The 24,844-nt window shown below is 45.5% G+C and overlaps 1 protein-coding gene across 1 annotated transcript in view; it reads right to left on the reverse strand.

Moving 5' to 3' along the window:
• ZNF423 (zinc finger protein 423) overlaps window positions 1-18,113 on the reverse strand; it is a 236,851-nt gene extending 218,738 nt beyond the window's left edge. The window contains exon 1 of the mRNA XM_050904236.1: window positions 18,055-18,113. Within this exon, the coding sequence (XP_050760193.1) occupies window positions 18,055-18,094 (40 nt within the window). The 5' untranslated portion in view covers window positions 18,095-18,113. The remainder of the gene's footprint in view (window positions 1-18,054) is intronic.
• Between the last annotated feature and the right edge of the window lie 6,731 nt (window positions 18,114-24,844).

The following is a 24,844-nucleotide window of genomic DNA, read 5'->3' on the forward strand; positions in this document are numbered from 1 at the left end:
TGTCATTAAAACACAAATAGAAAATGACACCCCCAGGGGAAGGGACAAGCACTGACAAGGAAACCTGACAAGCATGCAGGTCTGATGACTTTCACTCCCGTTGCAGGTAGCTACCTTTGCTAAGGCACAGCAGGTAAATTTGATCTCTCTGGAGTTTTCCCAGTTACACCAAGTCTTTTGCAGGGTATGGGAAGTGCCCTCCATCACCCAGGGGTTGTGCTGGGCATTGCCCAGAGCCAGGTTTCAGTAACAAGTCTGCTCTCACTGACAAGGTTTTTACAAACTTGGCAGGCTCAGACTGAAAGAGGCAAGAAAAGTTGTGGAATTTTTTTGTCCTTTTTAACCATATCAAGTACGTACACCCACTGCTGCCCCAGGCTCAGTCTCTGGGCCTTCATCTGCAACCAGTCAAACAATCCAGGGTGCCCAAGTGAACTGGTTTTCATTCTGAATTTAAGCTTCCAGTCTATAAAAATTTACTTTTCCACCCCCAAATTAACTGCTATTTAGAAAGGAACGAAGCAGGGAGGGACACGAGGCTGTGCCAACCCATCCCACTACCTCCCCAAAACCAACAAGTCCCTGGGCGCTAAGCACAGTAAAACTTGCCCACGGCCAATTTCCTGGGCGGTAATTTTACGGCCGGCAGCGCCAGGAGAAATGCAACCAAAGAGACAAAGTGCTTCCCATCCCTTGCTGCCCCCGGCCAATGCTAGTGCCATCCCTGCCCTGCAACTCCCCACAGCCTGGTGCTTTCCCCTCTGAAACTAAAGCATCCGACCTGCACTGACAAGGCTGATGAACCTATTCTAAAATAATAACATAATACATGGGTTTAAGTTATCAGACCACGTTTACACTTCAGCTTTGATTTAGACAACACCTGGAAATGTGGTCAGTGACCCATCTGAACTATTAATCACTTGAAATGAATAAAGGAAAGGGAGCTCTGAACGCAACCAGGACTGGCCCAACCTGTCACCACGTCCCCGCTCCCACGTGCTGCAGCCTCTCCCGCAGCCATGCCAGTACTGCGGGCGCACACCTGCACAGGCTGCTCAGCATTTGCTGAAGCCTCTCCAGCCGATTTCAGGGGGTTCCCCCTTCTTTCACCCTGCCGTTGTTTGTAGAGGTTTGGGACCACAGCTACCAGCGACCACCACCCCCTGCCACGGCTGGGGGACACCAGCTCAGACTGAACCACCACCGAAGGGTGCACACACACACGCAGATAAGGATGGCTGCATACAACCCCGTTTCTGCTGGAAACCGGGCTGAAATGCTGCATGTGACCTTATTATTTAGTGGCCGTGTGTGGTGACATAACCGAGGGCAGAATTCAGTGACAAATCTAACTCAGGTTATGCTCTGTAATAAACATCATCTTCAGGCTCTCCCATCCTGCACATTTGGAGGCCTCTTTCCCTTTCCTCTGTACCTTTTCCCAAAATGCAGCTGACAGCAGCGACGGGCAGGGAACGCTGGAAGCGGAGCCACTGCATTGCGAGGAGCCCAGCATGGGGCTGGGCAGGGACCAGAGCACCGGAGAGCAGCATAAAAAAGCTAAAACTAGAGAGGAGTGAAATATTCCTCACCGTACTCAAAGGAGGCTTATGGTTACTGCTTCCCTAGCTTACGACAATGCAAGTCTAGGGGTACCTGGGCAAAAATAACTCCAGATTTCATCAGCCATGATTACAGCCCCAACCACGGTACAGCACAGTATATAATGCAGAGGCACAGGGAATCACTCTCAAATTTCAGGATGTAAATGGTTAACATTGCCCACTAAAAGTCCTTCTCATGATACGGATTCAAGGGATAATGGGGGTTAAAATAACAAACTGAAATCTTGTTCTCCTGCAGTGATACAGGCTGCTGTTAAAAGAGTGTAAAGGAGATGAGGGATTGACGAATTTTTCTTTACAAGGAAAAACAATAGTTCTGATACAGCAGAAAAACTTGTAGTGCTCCTCTCTATAGGAAGGAAATTCTTCTAAGGCTTTGTTGGCACTGTCCCTGTACTCCCTTCACTCAGTGGTTTTTGTCCTTGGGCCCACATTGGCAGATGGGCCAGGCAGGAGGACCCCAGCAAAGGGCATCATCACCAGCTCCTGCTTACCCCTCCGTGCCCAGGCTGGGCAAGGCGCCTCTGCAGCACCCACGGACCACAGGGGCCGAGACCAGGGCGGCGATTCATTTTATTGCAGAGATTGGAATAAAAAGGTGTTTTAAGATTTTTATATGCCTTCAACTAGTGTTCTTATTGGTGTAGTTACCAAGCATAAACTAAATAAGAGCTCTGTAATCTCTAAAACACAATACTTATTTTTTTCCAGAAGGGTGGAAGTGGGGAGGGAAGAATGTAAAAGCGAAAACAAACGGGTATATTTCGTGTGGGATCTGCACTACAGATGAAATGCAAAGCAAGTCTCCCTCTCCCTAGAGGGTCTTTTTTCAAGAGGGAGAATAATAATAATGTAGTAATAATAAGCACTTATATAGCGCTTTACATTTTCAAAGCGCTGTGTAAACATCAACTAATGGGACACAGTAGAATAAGTAGTGTCTAAAATGAGTTTATGTACTGCATTATATTTTTCTACAAAGTGGCTGGGACTGTTTTTAAAAATCAAATTCCTCCACATATTGATAGTTTTGCAAATGGATTTTCTTTAAAGAAGCGCAACAAAAACATTTTCGTATTAGTTATACTCCACAACCTGCATATTTCCAAATTCTGGCTCAAAGCAAATTGTTTAGATAGTTTCATAGACACAAAACGCATTTTGTTTCATAAGAATAGGTACGCTAACTCCTTAGGATGATATATCAATACACTCATAGGCACATGCCAGTATTTTCCAAGAGAAAGTCACATACAACATAAGAAGTATTTAATCAAAGGCAGTTTTTAAGAGAGAAACTAAGAAATACAGAGAGCTGTTACTATTGCTACCTTGCGGACAGAGGAGCAAGGCAACCAGCACCTTCTCAGTAAGAGATTGCCTGGCAAGGACAAAAGTCCCTATACTGCAGCTATAAAGCAAGCATCACTTTCCAGTTTTTCCTGTTAATTCTATTCTATAAAACATCTTCTACAACAGCGAAGATGAAACAACCACAAAGCAAACCCAAATATTATGACCTGAACTATAATATTGGTGTTCCATTTCTCTTTTACCTATCCAGCATCTCACAGCATTTAAAAAATTCCCTCTGCTCTCCAAGGGACAAACGTTATACCCTCTTTGCATACAACCAAGATGGAAAATATTGGGGGGGAGGGGCAGGGAATCAAGTGACACACGTGCATTCATCAAGGAGCTGTGGCAGAGGCAGAAGAGAAGGCAGGAGGGGAGAAATCTGACTCCGAGTCTCTTCTAACAGCCTGGAGTATCTTACTATTTTGCAAACTTTTCATTCTTTATTATCAATAATTTGCTTTAGAGCAAACCTAGGTGTTTCCGTCATGAGCCACAGCCCAGCGTGCTACGGCCGTGTAAGCACAGAATAAAAAGGCTGCACAAGACTGAAGTGATTGAGGAATTTTTTTTTTTTTTTCCTGATATTCTCAAGCTAGGAATCAAACGCAAGTCAAAAATGGCATGCTGAATATATCTACCTTTAGGCATGCGCTTAACTGTAAGTATATGAGTAATCCCAACGGTTTCAGTTTTGGGGATTTTAATAGTTGTATGGTTTTCATAACTACAGGAAAAACCCTTTCCAACAAACTGCCAGTGTGACTCCCTGTTGTACTACACCACAATTACTGGAACATATTTGGTATTTCTCAAGAGGTTCAGATAATGAAGAATCCTCCAAATTTTCTATTAGCCCAAACTTAGGAATTCTGCATCAGGGAGTTAACAGCAGAACAGACAATGTATGTTAGGTATTGCAAAAGAGAAAGAGAGACAGAAATATTTATAAAATTTAAAGCTTTTTTTTTTTAAGTAAGGTTGTTCGAGAGCCCAGACTGCAGCCCAACCAATGCTATTGCACAAGCACACTGAGTTATTTAAAGATCTTACTCTCTTTTATTCCTTTATGAGAGACATTTCTTCATATTTTCACACCACAGTGTTTTCCCAAATCTGAACAAGATTAATAATAAATAGGAAAACACACAAGAAACAATCCTATTTTATTCTTTGATGTGCTATTGGTTTAACATTGAATCACAAGCTTCTACTAAAAAACCACATCAGTAGTTACACTTACAAGGAATTTTTTTTAAAAAGCAAGGAAAGGTACAATGTTGTGGTTGCTTCGGGGTTTTTGTTTGGTGTTTTTTTTCTTCTTGGCAAACAGCCAATTCTTTTATACTTCCTATGACTAAAAATAAGCAAACAAGGAGGGGGGGGGGGGGGGGGGAGATTGGCTTTCCCAGCAAGGAAAGCCATCGAAATTTGCCACATCAGAAATAATCTAAATAAGACTGCAAACCAGTGCAAGCCACCGCTGCAGCACTAAAGGCCAGGCTGGCCACCAGCTGGGTGGGCCCAAGGACACTGGGTGTTTTGGGCAGCAGAGGCTTTGCCCTTTGCAAGTCATTGCTACGTTACAACTCCAGAAATGTGAGCCAGCCTATACATGAGGTTATGGGACACAGCAGTATTCAAGTCAACAATAGTCAAAATTCACCCATAAGAAAAAAGCCTGTATAAAGCAGCAAAAAGAGCTGGGATTTACCATTGTATCTCCTGTCATCCAAGCACAGGAGACAGACCAGTATCTGCCAAAGGACCGGCTGGCATTTAAGTGCCAGGATTAGCAGGAGCACCCACTTGGTGACATGTGCCCCATGGTGACACAGCCTATGGTGCAAGCTAAAAGCAGAATAACAAATCTCCCTTTCTCGTGAGATATATAATCTAATTTCTTAGCGGCATGATTTCCACTAAGGTAGAATAGAGAAGAAAATTGTTCTCCAGCAATGCTGCCTCATGCAAGGCTGCTGCCAGCAACTTCCACCAGCACAGGAACAGTGAAAGACGCCAGCCAAACTCTGATCTCTGGGTGTCTTCCCTCTGCCCCGCAACACGAGCTCTCTTTCTCTCTGCTTTGCATTGCTTTCGAAGCACAGCTGCCCGCTCAGCTGGGATCCCCACCCAGAGAGGGATGAGGAGCAGTGCCCAGCTGCCGCAGTGGGACACCACGGAGCACTCCACAGCTCACACCTCTGCTGGGACACGACTCTTGTGGGAACAGGAGAGCAGCGAGCAGCAAGCAGTTGTGCAACTTGAGTCTATTCTTCATCACTTTCAGTGAACTTCTTCAGGCTGTGCTCACGTGGTTTTGCATCCTTCTCTTCACCACAGATTCGAGCATTTGCTTCAACAAGTCATTTCTTGGACACATCTGCAGGGGTTTTGCGACCTGCCCATCATCCCACTGCAGATGCAGATGCACACCCACATCCCATATGAGTGGCCACAGTGCAGCCTCCCCAGCAGAGGCTCTTTTCAGAAAGGTTTGACCCAAACAGATGGCACTCGAACACTGCTGAGGAGGATCGCCCTGCACCGACACACACCAGACCTGCCAGCGGAGAGCTACAGGGTTACTTTTCTGATGGGCGGGTGGGTAAAATCAGCTCCTGAAAGTCCTTTGCTAGGTAGGCAGCAGGACAAGGAGCCAGAAACGAAGGGAGAGCAAAACCCATCGGATCAGCCCTCACCTCGTGCAGCAGTGGGCACAGCCATGGGACCGTGCCAGGCAGCCAGGAGGCAAAAAACAGAGTTTCACAGGCTGAGCATAAGGTAACAACAGCCCCAAACCGACCAGGTTTCAGCTCCATGCTCCCTTCCAGAGCAGTGGGGTTTAACATATGCCAATTTGCAGACTGCATTTAAGCCAGGGGCTGGTGTGTGTTTTTCCAACATTGAATTAAAAAAATCTTCAGAAGAAAACAAACCTGTTGGGGTGTGCCAATAAAAGAAAATGGAGTCAAGCCAGCAGTAGACAGTAAGAAAGACAGAAGAGCAGATAAATTCCCTCTAATAAGAGCACCAGCAGCCTTCAGCGTCCCAAGGCAGCAGGACGATTCCACTGTGTGTCCTTGCCATCGCCTCAGCAGGTCCCACCACAAGCTGAGTGGTGGCCGAGGCTGGACTCTGGGCACACCGCCCTGCAGGCAGGCCGTGTCCTGCCCCTTCCTCCCCTGCCTCCTTCCCTCCCTGAAGGCACGACTGACCCAGGGAGCTCTGCTAACACGCTCCAGGGTTGTGGTTATGTTCTCCATAACTGCAAGGAGCAAAACCAGCAAAGACTCAAGGGAGGAAAAAACAGTAAAGGGGCTTCCACCTGGAGAGGAAAACCTACCTGTAGGTATTCCCTCAAAGCAAAACACTCTCAAGCTTTGCAAGCTCCAGGGTAGGAGAGATGCTGTGGGAAGGGAAGCAAAGCTGCTAAAGGGACTCCACCGACATTTTCACAGGCTACAGAGATTAGGAAGAAAACAGGAGAGAAGGCAGGCAGAGACGACAGTGTCACAAGGTTAGTTATGCACAATAATACCTTCATGTAAGACAGGATTAGATTATTTCCTACTATTATTAATTTTCAGCTGCCTAATCGATACAAGCACTCAAACACCATGGTGAAGGGTGGCTACCTCTACCTGGCCGGGGCAGCTATAACAGCAGCGGCTGCTCTCCTGGGTGGAGGGGCATGATTTAGCAGGGAAACAGCCAGTTTCCCTGCCAGTCCCACAGGTGGGCTAGTTTTCCTTCAACCCATCATCTGTCCGCAGATTAAAAAACAAAGTTCTTGATTTGTACCTCAAGATGAGTTTTCATTAGGTGGTTTGAGGTTTGCTAGGAGACAAGCTGCACTTGCCAACTGGGATACCTGCTGTCCCCAGTGCTCGAACAAATACACACGGTGGAAAAGGCCATAGGATGTGCAGCCAGACAAGACACTATTCTCCAAAATAAAATCTGTAGAACCAATATTGCATTTTTTAAAGACTAACTTAAAGAGAGTTTTCCAACAGCACTCTGAGTGATAGCACAAAGAAACAATTGTGCTTCTTTTTTCCTCAACATCGCTGGACAGAAAGCTTCGAGCAGCCCCTGCTCTGGAGGCAGCCGGGACCTCCCAAGCCACTGGAGACAACAGTTTCTCTACCTGTCTTTTTGTTTGCTCAGGTTTTGCACTGCGTTGGCTTTGCTCACGCCAATCAGACAGCAGCAAGTTTTAAGCCACCGGTCTGATGTCTTCAGCTGTGCCACTGACAGCTACGACACGCAAAAACATTTCTTGGATGGCCGTGTGTGGGGATACAAAACCTCATTTACAACTTGGCATCTCAAGGAGGACAGGGTGGTTCAGCAGCAGGTGACAAATTAAAAGCTCATTTTTCTATGGATTCTCTTTGGAGCCACATTTTGAATACAGAGCCACTGGCAAGGAGGAAAAATCATAGCCGAGATACCTCATTATGAAAATATGCATTTGGTCTTTGGGTGAATTCCTGGTGCATGTCAGAGCGCCCCGCAAGCCCCGCTCATGGGAGATCTGCCTGCGTGCCACTAACAGCCCCACCACTGAAGCGGCATCTTTCTGCCAATTGCAGGGGGGTTTTGTCCCCCCAGGCCTCTGGAGCAGCAGCTCCCGCTGCAGCCAGGGACACCCAGCTGCGCAGCCTGGCAGCTCTGCAGGCAGGGCACTGCAGGCAGGGCCCGGCAGCTCCCCGCTCTGCAGCGCCCCTCGGTGCGCTGGAAACCAGTCACACCACGGCTCTGCCAAGCATCTCTCAGGGGTGGCTTCTTTCAGACCCTCACCTTTAAGTTAGGGTTTATTACTGCATTTACTTATATTGAGAAGAATAAAAACAGAGGCTCTCTGTTGAGTGTTTATTTCAGACCAAAAATAGTAATCAAAATAAACCAAATGGGAGCTTTAAAACAAATCTCACTTATCTGTTATCAAGCAGGAAAGAAATTAGGAAAAAAAAAACCACCCTTGAAATGAAGGGAATCAAAGCAGTGGACTCATACACAAGCATTAGGCGAGACTCAGTACAAGATCCAAAGACAAGCATTCACGGTTTCATTTTAAAATGGCTCATAATATATTGTACCGTACTCCTAAAGGATGCTCAGATATTAGACTGAAAGTACTACTTTATCTTTAAAAAAATCGTCTCAAGCTAACAACTTTCTCACCCAGAGTTGCCTACTACATTCCCCACAAAGTATCACTGCCAGAAACACATCATTTTTGCCACATAAATCTAGCATAAACATAAATAAGGTGCAATTCACACACAGCCCTCCTTCTCTACTTCTCCATCCCAGTATTTTCAATACTCTGCCACATCCCACATGCCCTCTGGGGGAACAGTCTGGTCAGTAAAAGCAAAGAAATTATGAAGGGCAAGGCATGCCATTTTCCTAGAAATAAAGGAGGCCACGAGCAAATTGCCCGACTGAAATGCATCCACAGAATTCAGCAATAAATAATATACAAGCTTGGCATTGCTATGTAATCCAGTATATCTTTACTCATGTGAGTAATCTAATGAAGCAAGAGAAATTTGAGTAAGAGCTTGAATAAGTAAATTAAAGCAAAGCTGCATTTACCCATCAAGCAAAATAGCCAGAAGGCTGCTGCTTTTTTCAGAGCAGAAGGCAGGCTTATGCATCAGAAAAACTTCCTTGCATTTTGCAACCATGTTAGTTGGTATAACAAAAGATACTACGTATTCCTCTAGACCTTCTCTTTCACGTACATGTGAACACACATGATATATTATATGTATTTGTGTGCATTCACATAAGAAGTGTTGAAAGCCTACTTTCTCCAGTTACCACCCTGACCTCCTCTTCCCTCCAAAACCCTGAACAACTAGGAGTCCTCACAGGCCAAGTTCAGATGCTGCCATGATCATAAAGTAGTTGAAACGTCCAGAATTAATGACTGCGATCACAGTTGTGCTCAAATTTCTCTATATTAAACAGAAAACAACTATAAACCACAACAAATACACTCCTCCAGACAGGAAAGCACTGTCACTGTGTATTAAGAGCAGAAAAGCTACTTTGTTTAGGTGTTTTACATTTCTAGTGTTGTGGTTTCTGCTTATGCTTAATCATACCCTTTTCCATGGAGTTGGAGTCACTTTTCAGATCTGTTCCTTCTCTCAGACTTTAAACTAAAAGTTAAAAATAATATAGATGCAGCTCCAGGTAAGTAAACCTCTGTGCCAAAACTTTGCATCTGATCATTAGGCACCCTCCTATGATCAAATGCCAGCACCAGATTTCCTAGTTTCCCTATTTTATTTCCATCTTTCTTTGCTTAGCATTTCTGCTTCCCCAAGTATTAAGTTCATCCTTCTACCATGTGCTTTCTCTGCCTCCTTTTAGTTCTCCAATTTTGGGGACAGGAGACTGAAAGGATGCAGAATCATAGTCAATTTTTCTCACATAAATCTGTACCTGCTTACGTTAACACATATTAAACACAACCCGGGTCTCTTGGGTTTCCTGCAGTGCTATCAGGGAGCTCCCACAACACTGCTGCTCCCTCTGCACCTTGAACCTTCCCAGTGCTCTCCTAGAAATCTCCCCAGCAGCAATCTCACAGAGCCAACAGAAGAAGCAGAAGATGCTCTCCGCAGCATTGGATGCCAAGTGACTATTCCCATCAAATGTCTTTGCTTCTCTTGCTCATTCAATTGCAATGCAAGAAGTGAGAATAAAATCCCATCGTCACTAAGGTCAGTAAGAAACACTACCACCAAAACAAGACAGAGGTTGCACCCCATAGCTGATATAAGCCTAGGGCTACTCACAGTCCTCCAACATCAACAGGAATCTTGATTAACACCATTAGTTCTCCAACAGATTCAGGGAGCTTGGACATACACTGTTGGCTTACATTTAAACATCCAATCCAGCTCTAATTAGTGTCAAGGGATAAAATTGCACTTACCCTAAAAACTGCAAAAGTGGGTCCTAAATACTCACCCAGTGAAGGACTTCATATCTGCATTGCCCCAAACACCCTCTTTTCAAAGGACACGGCAAGTCTGTCTTTATTAACATTATCTTCATGACCACTCAGTTCACCATCACGTGAAGGAAGTTCCAGCAATCACCAGGCTCGGCTAACCTGCCTCGGTGGTAACCCAGAAAAGGCTCCTCTCGGCCAGGTGAGGATCATCAAGAAATGAGCAGAGCTGCTAATTTAAGTACCAGTCCTGGTGGAGGTTGCCTGGAGCCTCACCCCCATCTCTAAATCACCTGTAGGCAAATGCTCCGTAAACCCAGTAACAGCTTTTGTGAGTCCAATCGATTGAGTGGTTAAACTTGTGCAGTCAGCAGACAACCAAGGGAGGCATATATTTTAATGGTGGATGTGGAAACAAAGGAATTTTGATTAGCCTTGGGACTGGAGGGGGTAAAAATACTGGTTTAGGATTTTCCCAGGATATGCATATTAAGAACTTGTCTTTTTGCCCTCTGTGTAATTTTTTTTAATATTTGGAAAGCAGAATTAGGCCACATTTGACCAAACCTCCAGAGCCTAGCAGGAGCCAACAGAGACTGGAGCACGGCGACTTGTTAACTCTTGTACTTTTACTCATAACAGGCTTTCACTAGCGAGCAACGCATTTTCTGTAGCACTATCGGAGGCTTAAACAAACCGTTTCTCTACGAGCAGGGACCTTTCCCTCCGCTTCACTTTAAAACCCGAACGCGTTGTTTACTTTCTCTAATATGAACTGGAAATAACTTCTGCATCAAGAAACTCCAACTGTTACACTTGTGAGGCAGCCTTCGTTATCAGTACCACATTCAAGGAGAACACGACTGCAGGTGATGCTACAAAGAGAGCCGAGATCAACCCCACTAGAAATTGCCCAGGAGAACACGCAGGTAGGGTGGGTTTAAATGAGACCACGACTGAGATTATTTCACCCCCAGCATACCCAAGCGAGCCCTCCAGGTCTCCTGAGTGGCCTTTATCCAGCAAAGGAAACACTCCTCTGCCACAAAGGCTGCCTTACATTTGTACTTGCCACTCCACTGCGGTAGCAATAAGTCCTTTACTGTTTGTTCAGCTCTTGAAAGTCCTGTAAAGCATTCACCATTCACCTGTCACACTGCACAAACTGAGCCCTTTGAAATTAAAATCTAAAAGTAAACGTGTTAGTCAACGGCTGCTGCTGCAACAAGCGTGCCCGGCACCAGTGCGAGCCTTCAGGCAGGTAATTCACTTCAACACGAGAGTGGCAAACAACAGTATGTTTTATTTAATTAGGATGAACAGAAGAGATAAACCTCACAGCAGGGCGGGTAATGACAACATTTCAAAAATAATTCATGCCCAGGTAACAAAAGGGCAAATTTCAATTACATAAAAAGCTAAAAAGTTGACTTAATACATCCAAGGGGGAAAAGAAAAAAAAATTAATAATTGTACTGCATATGATTAACAAGTGGCATTTACAAGCTCTGCAAATTGGTCTTTCTGTTGCCTAATCTGTGGCTAGAAAGGAAAAGGTTTTCTTTCTAAGCAAATGCAAACAATATAATGAAGCTACTTATCGCTAGATTCAGATGGGTATTGCAGTGCTATCCGAAATAAGTCATACAGTGGAAAGCTAATGCCATACACCAATTCACTGTACCGCAACGAGATTTGTGAGCCCGTTCCGAACGGCATCACCCAGTTTCCAACCCCATCGGGTCCCTTTGTTTGCATTTTAGAAAACAAACCATAGCAAGAGGTCGAAGCTTGAGCCTTCTGTAGCTGGAAATGTCACAAGAGACCATTTAGTCTCTGCACATCCTTCTACTCCCTAGAATAAAGCGACTCAAATAAACCACCATAATTCACTGCTGCACATATATATACACCTAGGTGTTGCCAAGAAGATGTAGTACTTAAAACTTGCATCACCTTATTTGTCTAAGAGAACAAGGAACCAGCTTCTCTGCATTTACTAGTGGACATCAGGAAAGAAAATGCACAAGGATCTACTTCTGGGCTCTAAAAGTACGTTGAATAAATGCATGCGCTCCAGAGAGCTTGGAGCTGGTCCTCACTTGGCTCCAGCTCCCACCCGCACCCTCCGAGTCCACGTCCACCAACGCACACACCAGAACCAGACCCTCCCCTCCACCACCGTTTGTCAGTCAAGATCTAGCAGGAGTCTGTAATAGGTTTTATATTATTAGTATTTCATTACTCCAGCGCATTTACTAGGATACAAAGGAACATAATAGCCATCCTTTTTCAGAGGTATTTACGGAGAATACTGATGGAGTGATGAGGGGTTGATGTAGGCATTTTTATAAGACAGTTCAATTATTTTGGGTAATTAATAATCTTTTGTTTAAGAGAATATTATAATATATGAAGAAATTTATTATCTTTTAGAGATTGCAGACTAACGCATGAGACCAAGAGATTATTTCCATTTAGAAAAAATGTGGTTTGCATTTTTCAAATGTTGTAATGAACTAAAACTGATTTCACAAATTGGAATTGGGAGGGAAGATATAAATTAACTAGTTCAGTAAAAATAACAGAGTAAACAATTAAGAGTGCATTTATCAAAACAGAAGTAAATATTAATTCCACAGTACAAGAAAGTATCGTCACTCACAGAGCCAGCAGGTGAGGTAGGTTTTTTAAAACATTTACTATAATAACTGATCATTGGGTGCCACCCCAAGCACCTGGCTTAGTTAATTTAACCAGGCTGAAACCACTTACCCAGGTTTAACCTAAAAGTTAATTTAGCACCAAACAATAGATAAAACCAAGCCAAAGCCCCATCTATGATAAGACAATTTGTATTTACACAAGCTTAATGCATCTACAAAACATCATTTTTATATCCAATTCAGAGGATGGCATGAACATCTGCTTTCACTTCAAGACATTAATTTTCAATTATTGAAGAAAAACAAAATAAATCCTGACAAATTACTGGTAACTGTGGAATCTTTTGTTACTCTATTAGTTTATAATAGTAATTTAGAAATCCTACAATTAACGTCCTAACAAGAGCTCTCTGATTATTTTTTTGCACGTGTCATCTGAAGCAATTCAGCAGTGAATGATGTTCTTTAACTTGCACTGATTGTACATAAATATTTTTGAAGAAAAAAACAGGAGGCATTCTCCGAGAGCCACTACCATTACATGGTAGTTGTTTTCCATCAATGGCTTTAGACGTAGCATCACTAAAAAGATGAGATTTCTATTTTCTCCCCGTTCATATTTAAACCTTTTGCGTTATCTTTCCCACTCTTTTCAATTTTTGGCCGCGTTTATTCGTTATATTCGCCGAGACCAATGGGAACAGGCCACAATTAAAAGGTGTTTGCACACAGGCAGGAGTTTCAATCAGTAAAACCAGTTAAATACCACCCAGATCCCATCCAGGAAAGCATACCAGAGGGAGAGAAAGGCAGGAAAATGGGACTTGTGGAGTTCAGGGGAGCACGCTGCTAGGCTTGTAGGAAAATACACAGGCAAAAATTAAAAACTGCAGGCTAATCCCTGAAGGCAGTGCTCGGTATACTGCATGGATTCAAACGCTCTCAGGGCACCAGCCCCACAATGAAACACCAACATCTCCAATTATTCCTAATCCCCCAAAAGCTACACTTGATAAAGAACAATCAAGAGTGTAATCTTATTTGATATGAGTTTTATCAATTTTAGCTGCTGCTTTCACTGTATCAATAAAATTCCACCGAAACTTGAATGAACTGTAAAATTAAAGGATAATCGCACAAGTCTCTTGTATTTGGCAATTATGATTATACTTGTCAAAATTTAATTTGTAGAATGTACTGTTCCAGTACCTTCAGGTTCTTCTCTATCAACTGCGAAAAAAGGAAAATTATATCTTTAAGACAAGTATGAAAGACATTGTTACTTCCACAGTCAACTCTGTAACTGAGCTCCGACATTGTATAATTGACTTTGCAAGCAGAACAACAGCAATATAACAAAGAAAATGTCAGTGTTTTCACAGCGCTAATCTATAGCACTAGGAGGGCCTCCTGCTGTCAGCCAGAGCTGACAATACAATAGCTTTCAAAGGGATATTACCATCACGCTTTTATTCTTGACATCAATCAAGACAAAGAGAATCCTTTTCACAAGACATTCAAAATCAAACCTTTGTATGAGCAGATAGGTAAAACAGCATTCCTTTAAAGAAGATCATTCATAGCAATCAACTAATTGGAACTCAGCAAATGGTTGAAGTATTTTTATTTACTTTGCAGATAACGAAGTAGCGAGCAACCCCCCTTTTCTCTTCTTGACTGACACAAATGAGGCAGGTAGGGTGTGAATCAAAAGTTTCTATCAGCATTTTTTGCCAACTGAAAGCAAAAAAATATGACAGCAATTCTGCAACTTCAAGTAGGATAACAAATCTAGACTTAATTAGTGCATTCTTTTGCAAAACAGTTTGATTACCGACTAGCACGTTTATGCGCAAAATACCCTTGCAAGCTGACAGCAATTTGCAGAACTGTCAAATCCAGCAACCAAAGTGCATCTGATGCTTAAAACCTTGTGCCAACGCAAGCCCAGTCCCCACAAATTGCAGTCGAGTAATTCCTCAATTACAATTACATGGGACTGGAAACCTACGAGTTACTGTTACCAGCATCTCAGCACTTCACTTTACAGAACCGCTTCCAAAGGCCCCAAGTTGTAGCATGAGAAGCTACCATTTAATCAACAGGAATGATGACTGCCTGCCTTCCTCAGCCCCCACAGCAGACTGGGTGCCTGCCGCTCCCCGGAGCTGGCAGCACAGAACAAACTTTAAGGACATTGGTGCTCACATCACTCCCCATCACTTGTAACGGGGGACAGACCGTGTGTTTTGATATTCACGACTGTACGGTTCTGGGGTTCAGGACCACGTGGTGTCACCGTAATGACACGGAGTAAGGTACAACTCTTCTTTACAGACAACCAGAAAAGCCCTCGGCAGATGAGGTTACTGGCAGCAGGGCAAAACAAGGGTCTGTGCCAAGGAAAATTACTTTCATGGACTTCGTCTGTGATGTGAGGTAAAGCTTCAGAACAGTTTTACTCCATCACTGCTACCACCACACTGTCACCAAAGCGTTTATTTTGTAAGCCAACAAAGACTCAACCCCTCCTACTTTTACTCCGTCCTCATTGATCTGAAATAACCTTCCTTTAGGCCAAGTAGAACTTTGTCCCCAACCACCAGCTACGAGGTTAATATCTTCAAGTTTGCACAAACTAATGGTCAAAACAAATCAGCGTATTGTATTGCAAATCATAAATCCCACGTCACGGGGAAGTCCACAGCTACTGCTGGAGTTACAGCTGCAGGAATTACTGCAAGTTTCTGCCAGGCTGAACCTGAGACCTGATAATACAGCACAGGGGCCACATGACCTGCAGCTTTGCTGGCATCCAGTTTTGGTTGGCAATCACTTCATTTTAAATAACGTGCATCTAAGAGCTGTCAACATTTGATACTTCTGTCAAAGTCAGTCACTTCTTTAAAGTCAGCATCGCTCCCAGTTAACGTGCAGGCAACTTGCCTTTTGCATGCAAAATAATCCCTTTCATCACAGGCACACACTGATTCTATTTCACTGCATAATCTTTCTGAATGAAAAAGGATGCACAAATCTCAGTAGTGGTTAATAAATAGCAAAGCTGCTATACAAAGTGAAATAAATATATGGAAAAGAGAAAAACGGTAAATTATTTTAAGTCCTAAATGCCACACATATATCCACATAATTTATGCTTGTTTTCTTCTCAGTTGAATTGGGAAACCTGTGACCTCAGAGTGCCTTTATTTATTACATCTCAATTATTTCCATGGAAACGTGTACTGTGGCAATCTACCGGGTTGCCAGCTCCCTAGACCACAAAATGTATATGACGGACTTTTTAAAAGCTGACGATATGGATGAATATAAAGAAAGGAAGAAATTCTTTATGCTACATACATATATGAGTTGCCTCCTATTATCCAAAATTTCACTCAGATACAGCTCATTCCTCAGACTCCCTGTTAGTCAGCTCATGCTAAGACCTGTAATTTACAGCCAGTTTATGCTGAAGCTGAAAACACATATTTTTGTGCCTAGAGACTACAGAAATATTTAGAGTCTTTAAAAACTGGGCTTCACCCAGCTCCCTGTTGCAAAGACATTCTAGATATTTCTGCATTACAGGGATAATGTTTCTTAGCTACGACTTACCAGTAAGTTACCTGCTTCGATTCATAGAAACGCTCTTGTAAATAGTGATCAGTTCTCTATTAGAATTAGGGTCAAAATTTCATTATAAAGTATCAACCCCTTGCGAGAGATATTGCCGCCTAAAAAGTAATGAGGTAGAAAACAAATTACTAATAAACAGTAAATATCTAATGTTATTATGGCACGAGATGTCAATGTTTACTAACTGAGCTTCTAGAGCAAACACAGTTTTCACTGGCATAGAGCTATTTCCTGAACGTTAAATGTGATACTTTAGCACAGAAAAATATTTTAAACTCCAGAGGCCTGGCCACTAAACGTGATCCCCTCATCCGAGGGAAGTCATGACCTGAGGCCTGCACCACTGTTCTCAAACTGCGATCTTTTTAGTTTCAAACAACGTATTTCAGAGCATCCCCTAGAAATAGCTCTAGCTCTGCCCTTTCTTCTGCCCACAGACTGTAACATTCATCTACCAATTACTGAAGTAGCTCCTTTAGCAGAGATTGTCCGGGATTGCGGAGGGTCACAATGCCACGCTGCAAACCTGCCCCACAGCACAATGCCAAAAGGTACTGTTAGTCTGGGGGGAAAATGATTAAGGGTTTTGTATAAAGATGAAGGACTGACTTTACAAAAACTTCATAAACATTTGAGGCACGTACGACTTACATTGCAATCGTCTGTTAAACAGTGGATAGTTCACAAATATAAAATGGCCCTGGATGGGGTTTCAATTCGTTCTTTAGCTGGTCGATTAACTGCATGCTAATTTTGTCTACCCACAAGTTATCTAATTACGAACGCTTTAGACTTTTTGTTTCATCTTTTGGGCATCCGAAGTTATGATCCTTTTGTGCTTCTACAACAAAGCCCCTGGACCACTGAGTTTGCGACTTCTGCTTTGTGCAGAGGACAATAAAACCTTACCCAACATCAGCTAACCTCCTCGTGGCTGGGAGCGAAAGGATTCGGAAATCACGCCTTCTCCTCTCGCACCCATTCACTTAAAAGTCAAAAAGCTGGCAAGGCGTGCAATACGGCGCGGGGCTGGTCCCGGCCCTCCCTTTACGTTTCGCCAGCAGCTGTTTTCTTATGGAGGTAAACAGGAGGTTTTAAACGCCCCTTCGCTGTGGATGGTGAAGAATACGCGAAGTTTAATGTCTAACCTTTATTAATGCAGCTCTTACTAAATTTGGCTATTGTTTCCCCAAGCCCAAGCAAGTTTTCAACCCCTATCATCAAATCGGTTTTAATTCTCCCCTTCTTTCACCACCCTTACGCGCATTGGACAGCGGGAGGAAACAGACGGCGCTACTACTCCCAATCCTAAAGAAACATTAATTTCAAGCTAACCGGCTAAAACACGAGTGTGCTCCATTCCTCCCTTCCCCAGCCCACGGATGCGCCACCGCGCCCGAGCATCACCGCGAAACTTTCCTCCCTCCCCGCCTCAACGATGCTACCGGCTTCTTTCATCAATTATCGCGACACGTGTCGCCACCGAGTTTCGGTCGGCACCGCGGTACCCACACAGACACACACACCCCCCCGGAACGGACGGCGGGCGGGCGGGCTCCCCACGCGGGGCATCCGCCCCGCGTGGGGAGCCCGCCCGCCCGCCGTCCGTTCCGGGGGGGGGGGGGGGTGTTGCTCCGCCACCACCGGCCCGTACCGGGGGGGGATTTGCAATCCCCGCCAAGCCGGGACCCGGCCCTGATTGGCCGCGTCGCGGCGGCGGAGGCGGCTGCCCGGGGCCGGGCGGCGGCAGCAGCGGCGGCGGCGGCGGCGGAGGATGCCTTACCTTTCACCGAGCGGGGCTTGGCTTGCTTCCTCCTGGACATGTCCGGGCGCCGTGGCTCGTCCTCCTCCTCCTCGTCTTCCTCCCGTCCCTGCCTTCCCTTCCTCTCCCTGCTTTCTCTCTCTCTCTCCCCCCCCCCCACCTCCAAACTTTGCGAGGCGAAGCGGCAGCAGCAGCAGCGGGATCGATTATTTGATTTTCTCACTTCTTTTGCCTGTTGCAATGCGGCAAGTTCAACTCCTTTTTCCACCCCCTCGGGCACCTTCCCCCCGGGGAAAAAAAAAAATTAAAAAAAATAAAATCACAGGCGCAACAGTTGCGATTTTTTTCCCTTTGTTTTTTTTTTTTTCTTCCTTCCCCCCCCCCCCTTGGATGTGCAAATACTACCGACGCAAAGCGAGCACGGCCCGCGCCCCCACCCGCCTTTTTGTTCTCTTTAAAGTTTGCAGGCGCCCTGCGGCTCTCAGTCCGGCTCGCACTTTCGGAATAATAATAAAAAAAAAAAAAGAAAAGAAAAAAAGCAAGCAGAGCCCTGCGCGGGGTCCCTGGGCTTGGGGTGGGGGAGGGCGCGCGGGGAGAATTAAGTGTCTAAACCCACGACGAGCACCGGCCCCGGCAATCCGGGGCGCTCCGGGGGTGCGACCTTGTTGCGATTTTCCTAAATCCTCCCCCGGCCGCGCTCGGCCCCCTCCCTCCCTCTCTGCCCGCTCGCCCCCGGCTGCCTCTCCCTTCCTCGCCTCCGCCGCTGGCCGGGGAGGGCGACGAGTCCTTTTTTATGCTGGCCGCGGGGGCCGAGGGGCGGCCGCCCCGTGTCCCCGGCGCGGCGCGGCCGGCCGTGCGCGGCGCGGAGCTGGGCGGGCGGGCGGGTGGGCTCCCCGCGGCCGGCCGCGCTCGCCGCCGCCTTCCCCTGCACGCACGCACTTCGCGGAACAAGGTAAGTGCTTCTTTGCATCGATGCCGGGGCCGCTAGCTGCCTCCATGGGTTATTCGCTGGAAGGTGGCACCGCTCCTGCCTTCATTGCTGCCGCTGCTGCCGCTGCTGCCCTGGCTTTTTATTTTCTTTAGCTCTCGCCAGCCTCCCTCTCTTTTCTTTGTCCTGGCTCCTTTTCCTCCTCCTGATCTTGCTGCTGGGGCTGCAGTGCAGACACACATAATAAAGCCAGGCTTGGCTGGAAATGTAGCTGAGTCCCAGCAGGAGGATGTGAGGAGTGGAGTCCCGGCGGGGGAGCGCTCTGATCCCGTAGGGAGCCCCGCGCAGCCTGCGCCGATCAGACGGAGAGAGAGCCAACAGCACCGAGCCATGGACGGCCCGGGAAATACAGCGGCCGCCCGCAAAACGCGGACCGCCGCCGCGGACCGGACTCGCCGCCGCCGCGCGGAGCGGCGCGGAACCGCGCGGAGCCGCCCCCCCGCCCCGCCCGGCCGGCGGTGGCTCCGCGGCCCGTCCCGCAGCGCGCAGCCCCCCGCGGAGGCGGGTCGAGTTGCCTTTGATCTGCATCGGGGCGGGGGGGGGGGGGGGCGGTGAAATCTCCCCCGAATGCGAACGGCTCAGCGGCCACGCGAAAAGTTGTGGGGGGTTTTTAAACACACCCCCCCCCACCCCCACCCCGCCGCTCGGCTGCTTCTGGAGAGCTGGTAGGGAAGATTTATTTACTTTGCCTTTCCCAACGTGTTAAATTTAGCAGAAGCTGGAGTCGCCCGCGCCTCTCTGCTGGGAAGGTTTCTTCTAGAAAAATCCTAAGTGTTTTAAACTTGTTATCCCATGGAGCACTCGGTGCCAAGTTATGAATGAAATTGCTCAAGATAAACACTCAATGAGTTTCTTCTCCCACTTAGACGGGGCTTGTTCGTTTCACGCAGTCTTTACTGCTTTGTAGGAACAAGGCACATCTAACACTTCATTTACTGTACCCTGACCAGCACGCGAGGAACCGCATCTCCAAGCATCCTCTCCCCTTCACGTGATGGGCCCGTGCCATCGTGAGAGCCCGGGCGATTGTACATCCAGACATCAAAAGAGAAGATGTCCTGAATGGAAGGAATACGGGGTGGGTTTTTTTAAGATCCTGTGAAGAGAGCCCTGGCAGAAGTAGCCCGAGCTGGCCGCCCGGGCCAGGCCCCCAGGCAGCGGGAAGGGTGCAGCGCTCTGCCTGGGCTGCGTGGGCTCGGATGTGACAGAGGGATGCAGGGGGCTGTGTGAAGGCACTGCTTTCCTGCTAATGATCCTCACCTGGAAAACACCTTCCTCTCTTCTTTTTTTCCCCCCACACCAAGAGAAACCCAAACAACTCGGGCATGAGTTTGTTATTTGATCAAGTGAATTCAGCATAGAACTGTAAAGATTTTTCTTAATGCAGCATCACATTTGAATGGATGTTTAGCGGTGATTTTCTGGTTTCTTAAGGTTTGACAGAAACTATTGGGTTTATTAATGTCATAATAAAGGTTTACAGTTCCCTCCTACGGTATGACTCCAGATTACCACCGTAGACTGGACATACAGTAAAAAATGTTTCCTATAACACTGCTATAATCAAGATATACTTCCTCTACATCACTGTGCTAAGTATCAAATTGGGGGTTCAGAAAGGCTAACCCGGGACGAGGATGGACTGCTAAAGAGCTCGTGGCTCCAATTCTGATCCCAATAAAAAATGGGGATAACTCTAGTGGACAGAGATTCACTGCTACAAAAGCTGATGTGATACCAGTTTCTGTAAAGAAATAAGCAGGGTTGACAAGGAAAAAAAAATTGTTGTGATACTGATATACTGAAAAATGCGACCAGGATCATGGTAAATTTGGTCAGCGTGACCCTAGATTCATATCCGTTCAGCATCAGAGTTGGATCAGGAACTGAATTACTTCTGTATCCTCATCTTATTGGAGAGGCTTAATCCCCAGGCTATCAAATTGTTTCTGTTCTCTCACTGGCCCAATGAATATTTAATTATTCTTACAAAGCAGAACAGCTTCAGCAGGACAGATTCTCATCCCAGAATGTGCCGGCGGTTGGGCACTCTCAGAGGAGTTCATAGACCCAAATTCAAATCCCCGTGCAATCAGGCAAAGAGGGGATTTCAACCTTAGTTTTACACATTCCACTTGGCAAGTAATTCCCAAGCCCCGTTGCCACCCCGAGCCCCTTTGCCATCCAGCCCTCTGCCCCCACATTTTCTATACTTTTTTTTAAATAATTTTAAATGCTGCAATTAAAATGAACCATTTCTACAACTTTCCCCCCTTTTTTCAATTCATTAAATCTATAAATTTTCATTTTAAATGATTTTTTTTACCTTTTCTCTTGCCAGAGGGCCAGTGAGAAGGTTTATTTGCAAGCCCCTACCTGGTTTGGAGCAGCTGCTGGCAAGGTGAGGTGCCCTGGTCTGAGCATCCTGAACCCCTCCCATGAAAATCGTTCAAGTTCACTCTCATGGCTGTCGTCAAAGCAGCAGCACCCTTGAAACCACTGCTCTCCATGCTGGCATCTGTTGAAAAATACCCAGTTTATAGCTAGAGATAGAAAGCGGGAAGGGTGGTTTGACATTAAAAAAAAGAAACATACATAAATCTGTCTTTTAATGTAGTGCACACGTATATAATTATTAATTCATCCCTCTCTATTATCTTCAAACCCAGCAATACTCAGATTTCCTCCAGGCCCTGCTCTGTAAGTACGTCTCTGTTCCACAGAGTTTTTCAACATGTGCCTAAATGCTTTGCTGCTCTATTGTCACAACACATCGTTTGTGTATCTCCTCCAGATATATGTACAGGGAATTTATGTGGTTCCCCTAGCCGCTGGTCTCGCAGCCACTCTTGAGCAAAGAAAGCCCCATAACCCTGCTGAGTCCCCCAGAGAAATGCAGAGTTCACCCATCCAGGCTCTCTTACCAATGCCAGAACTTAAACTCACATTGTCATTAAAATAGATACATTCTGAGAGCGCTAATAACAAGGGAAGACTTCACAGGCTTTATTAAAATATTTAAGGCAAATGACACCAGCCTGTGTGCTAATTTAATAAAAATACATTTAATAATTTAATTTAATTATGGTAATTTAAGAATGCAATAAAAATACATTTTGAATCTATTATCAATCTTGTTTCCTCACAGATGCCTTTCCTTTTTATTCTGGGGAATTTTAATAATAAAAGCGCAAAGCTGAGAGTGCCAAAGTGCAGCGCTGTTCTCTCCAGGAGAGAACCAAGAGCCCTCCTGCAGCTCCAGACGATGTCCGCGCCTCGTCAGGTCGCTGGGGCGATTTGGATGCCAGATTCTCTGCCTGGAACCCCTTTTGGGGATGTCACTGTCCTATATTATACATGACACAGCTCCTATACTATACACAACGCAGCTGCTGGTGAGAGGGAACCAGTACCGAGATGGCAGCGGAGATCCCTGAGCTCAGCGTGGCTTGTCTGAAGATGGGATTTGCTGGTGGAGGCAACCGACAGCTTCACAGCATCCGCCACCTCCTCCATCAAATTCCCCATCCAAGTCCCATGAGGCTGACACGGAGGCACCAAGCCACGATCCGGGGGGATGTGGTGGGCCCTGCCCCTCTGCTCGCTGCCATGCTCCTCCTCAAAGATGCCAGCGCTTGTACGAATACGCTCCCTTTTCATGTAGGGAAAAACTGATACACGCACTCGCTTTTCATGCCAACTAACGTAAGCTGATGACTTCATTTTGCTCTGCTCTTTTCTGCCACGTGCATGCACAATGAACGTAATTTTTAAAGTTTGATGACGTTTTCAGGAAGACACTACCCACAGCAATAGTAACAACAAGCTCTTTTCTCTTTGGAAAGTAGTTACAGCATCCTGCTCTCTCAGGATATTATTCCATCCACACCGGACGGAGAGCGTACAGAATATTAACACTTTGGCTTGAGTTTTCCCAAAACAATTGTGTTTAAGGCAGAGAGCTGGCACAGAAAATGTTATCTCAGGTAGTTCCACCCTGGCTGCGTTTTAGGAAACCGATGGTTCGGCCTTACTCTGAGAAATGCAGGCAGGACTACCAGCATCTCTATAATGTATAGATTTATTGGCATTCAATACGGAGAGCAAAACCCTATACGTTTCTATATATAGACATAATTATTTTGAAAGTGTTTCAGAATCAGTTTGAAATTACAAGTTACATAAAAATAGCACAGTTGTGTAAAGGCAAAAATAAAAACTTCATGAAAGCTGGGACGTTCAACAAGGACTAAGGGAGTGAGGCACCCAATGGACCAAGCCCGCTTCGAGAAATCCAGCCTCAGTAAGGATTTAAACTTTCTAAACTCAAAAAGAGGAACGTCTTCAACACATAAAAGGACTGATCTGGTGGACATCAAATGACCAGGCAGCACAAGGAAGATCATCTTAATTGTGGGGCAGCCAGTAACAGAATCAACCTTAAATTAAAGAATATATCATACGCATAGACCTAATTAAGAGATGCCGCATAATATCTAAGAGAAATGTGGCAAAATGCTAATGCCCCAGAAAAAGCCATACAGCACGTCTGGTCGGAGGGTTTATGTGCAGCTAAAAAGACCACGCAAAATGGGAATTGACGCGTGCCAAGACCTGGTGCCCATGGCACCTCCACCCTCGCTAGCCCTCGGCACGGCAGGAACCAGTCTGGCTGAGGCTTGACAGAGGTGGGCAAACACCTGAGCTCTCTGGATGTGCAAAGGAATACAGGCACATGCAGGAAACTATTAAAGGACTCGATTATTTCTTAAAAAGAGATAATGTTTCCAAAGCACACGGCACAATGCACTCATTCAGCAGAGAGTCAAATGTCACAGTGGATACAGCTGCAAGACAGTGTCGCTCTTTATTTACAGTAAAATATGTCAAATGGGGAACACAAAGGCATCGTTGGGATAAACATGGGACTGGAGCACACAAAGGCAGGCGGCATCCACAGCGCATCAGACAACCTGAATAAAAGCCCCGACTACAATACCAGCCCAGTTTCTATGGTGTTCTTCAGTTAATGCCTCCAAACGCTTTACATAAATAAATAACTGGCATCCCACATTTCAGTCATGAGAGAGGACTGACATAGCCTGAAATTCGGGCTACAGAGCAGCAGAAACCAGAGGCGCTCGGGAGGGAGGATGTGCACAAAAAGGAAAGGCTTCACGTGAAGAGCCGTTGGTGTATCTGCGGGCAGGATCCAGCCAGAGTGCCTGAGTTTACACTTTGGGAAGTTACAGTGAAAAGGAATTGAGATGTTATCCAAGAGCACTGAAAAACAAAGGGAAAGTTTCACTGTGAAACATATTTTACTATGCACAGGACTACGAGCCTGTTCCATGTGCATGCATGCCATGTGCACCAGCATTAGCATTCATACATCTCTAATAAGCACGGTGATTTTAAATTCTTTTTCACTTGTGTTCGGCACTTACTTCTATCAATCATTTTTCCTTGTGTTAAAGAAGATGTACAATAGTCTGAAATCAAGGCAGAGTAAGTGGTGCAGTGAGTGACACTTTTTGAAAAATACTATCATACACTGGAGCTGAATTTAGCTCAAATATCACAAAATACCCATCTGTAGAGGAATCACACACACACACCCCTGCACAGTTACCGGAAAACAATCATTACTGATAACAGTGCTAAAGATACAGGCTGTGCAATACCCTACAAATTCAAGCAGGTATTTTTCCCTTTCCATAGTTCACCAAGCAAAGTATTCATTTTGGCCTCTGTTCCAATTAGATGCTGCAGGAAATGGTGTGGGAGTCAGGCAGAAGATCTGCACTTCATGACAAAACCGCC

The sequence above is a fragment of the Gymnogyps californianus genome, chromosome 12, assembly GCF_018139145.2.
Source record: "Gymnogyps californianus isolate 813 chromosome 12, ASM1813914v2, whole genome shotgun sequence".
NCBI classification, from domain to species: domain Eukaryota; kingdom Metazoa; phylum Chordata; class Aves; order Accipitriformes; family Cathartidae; genus Gymnogyps; species Gymnogyps californianus.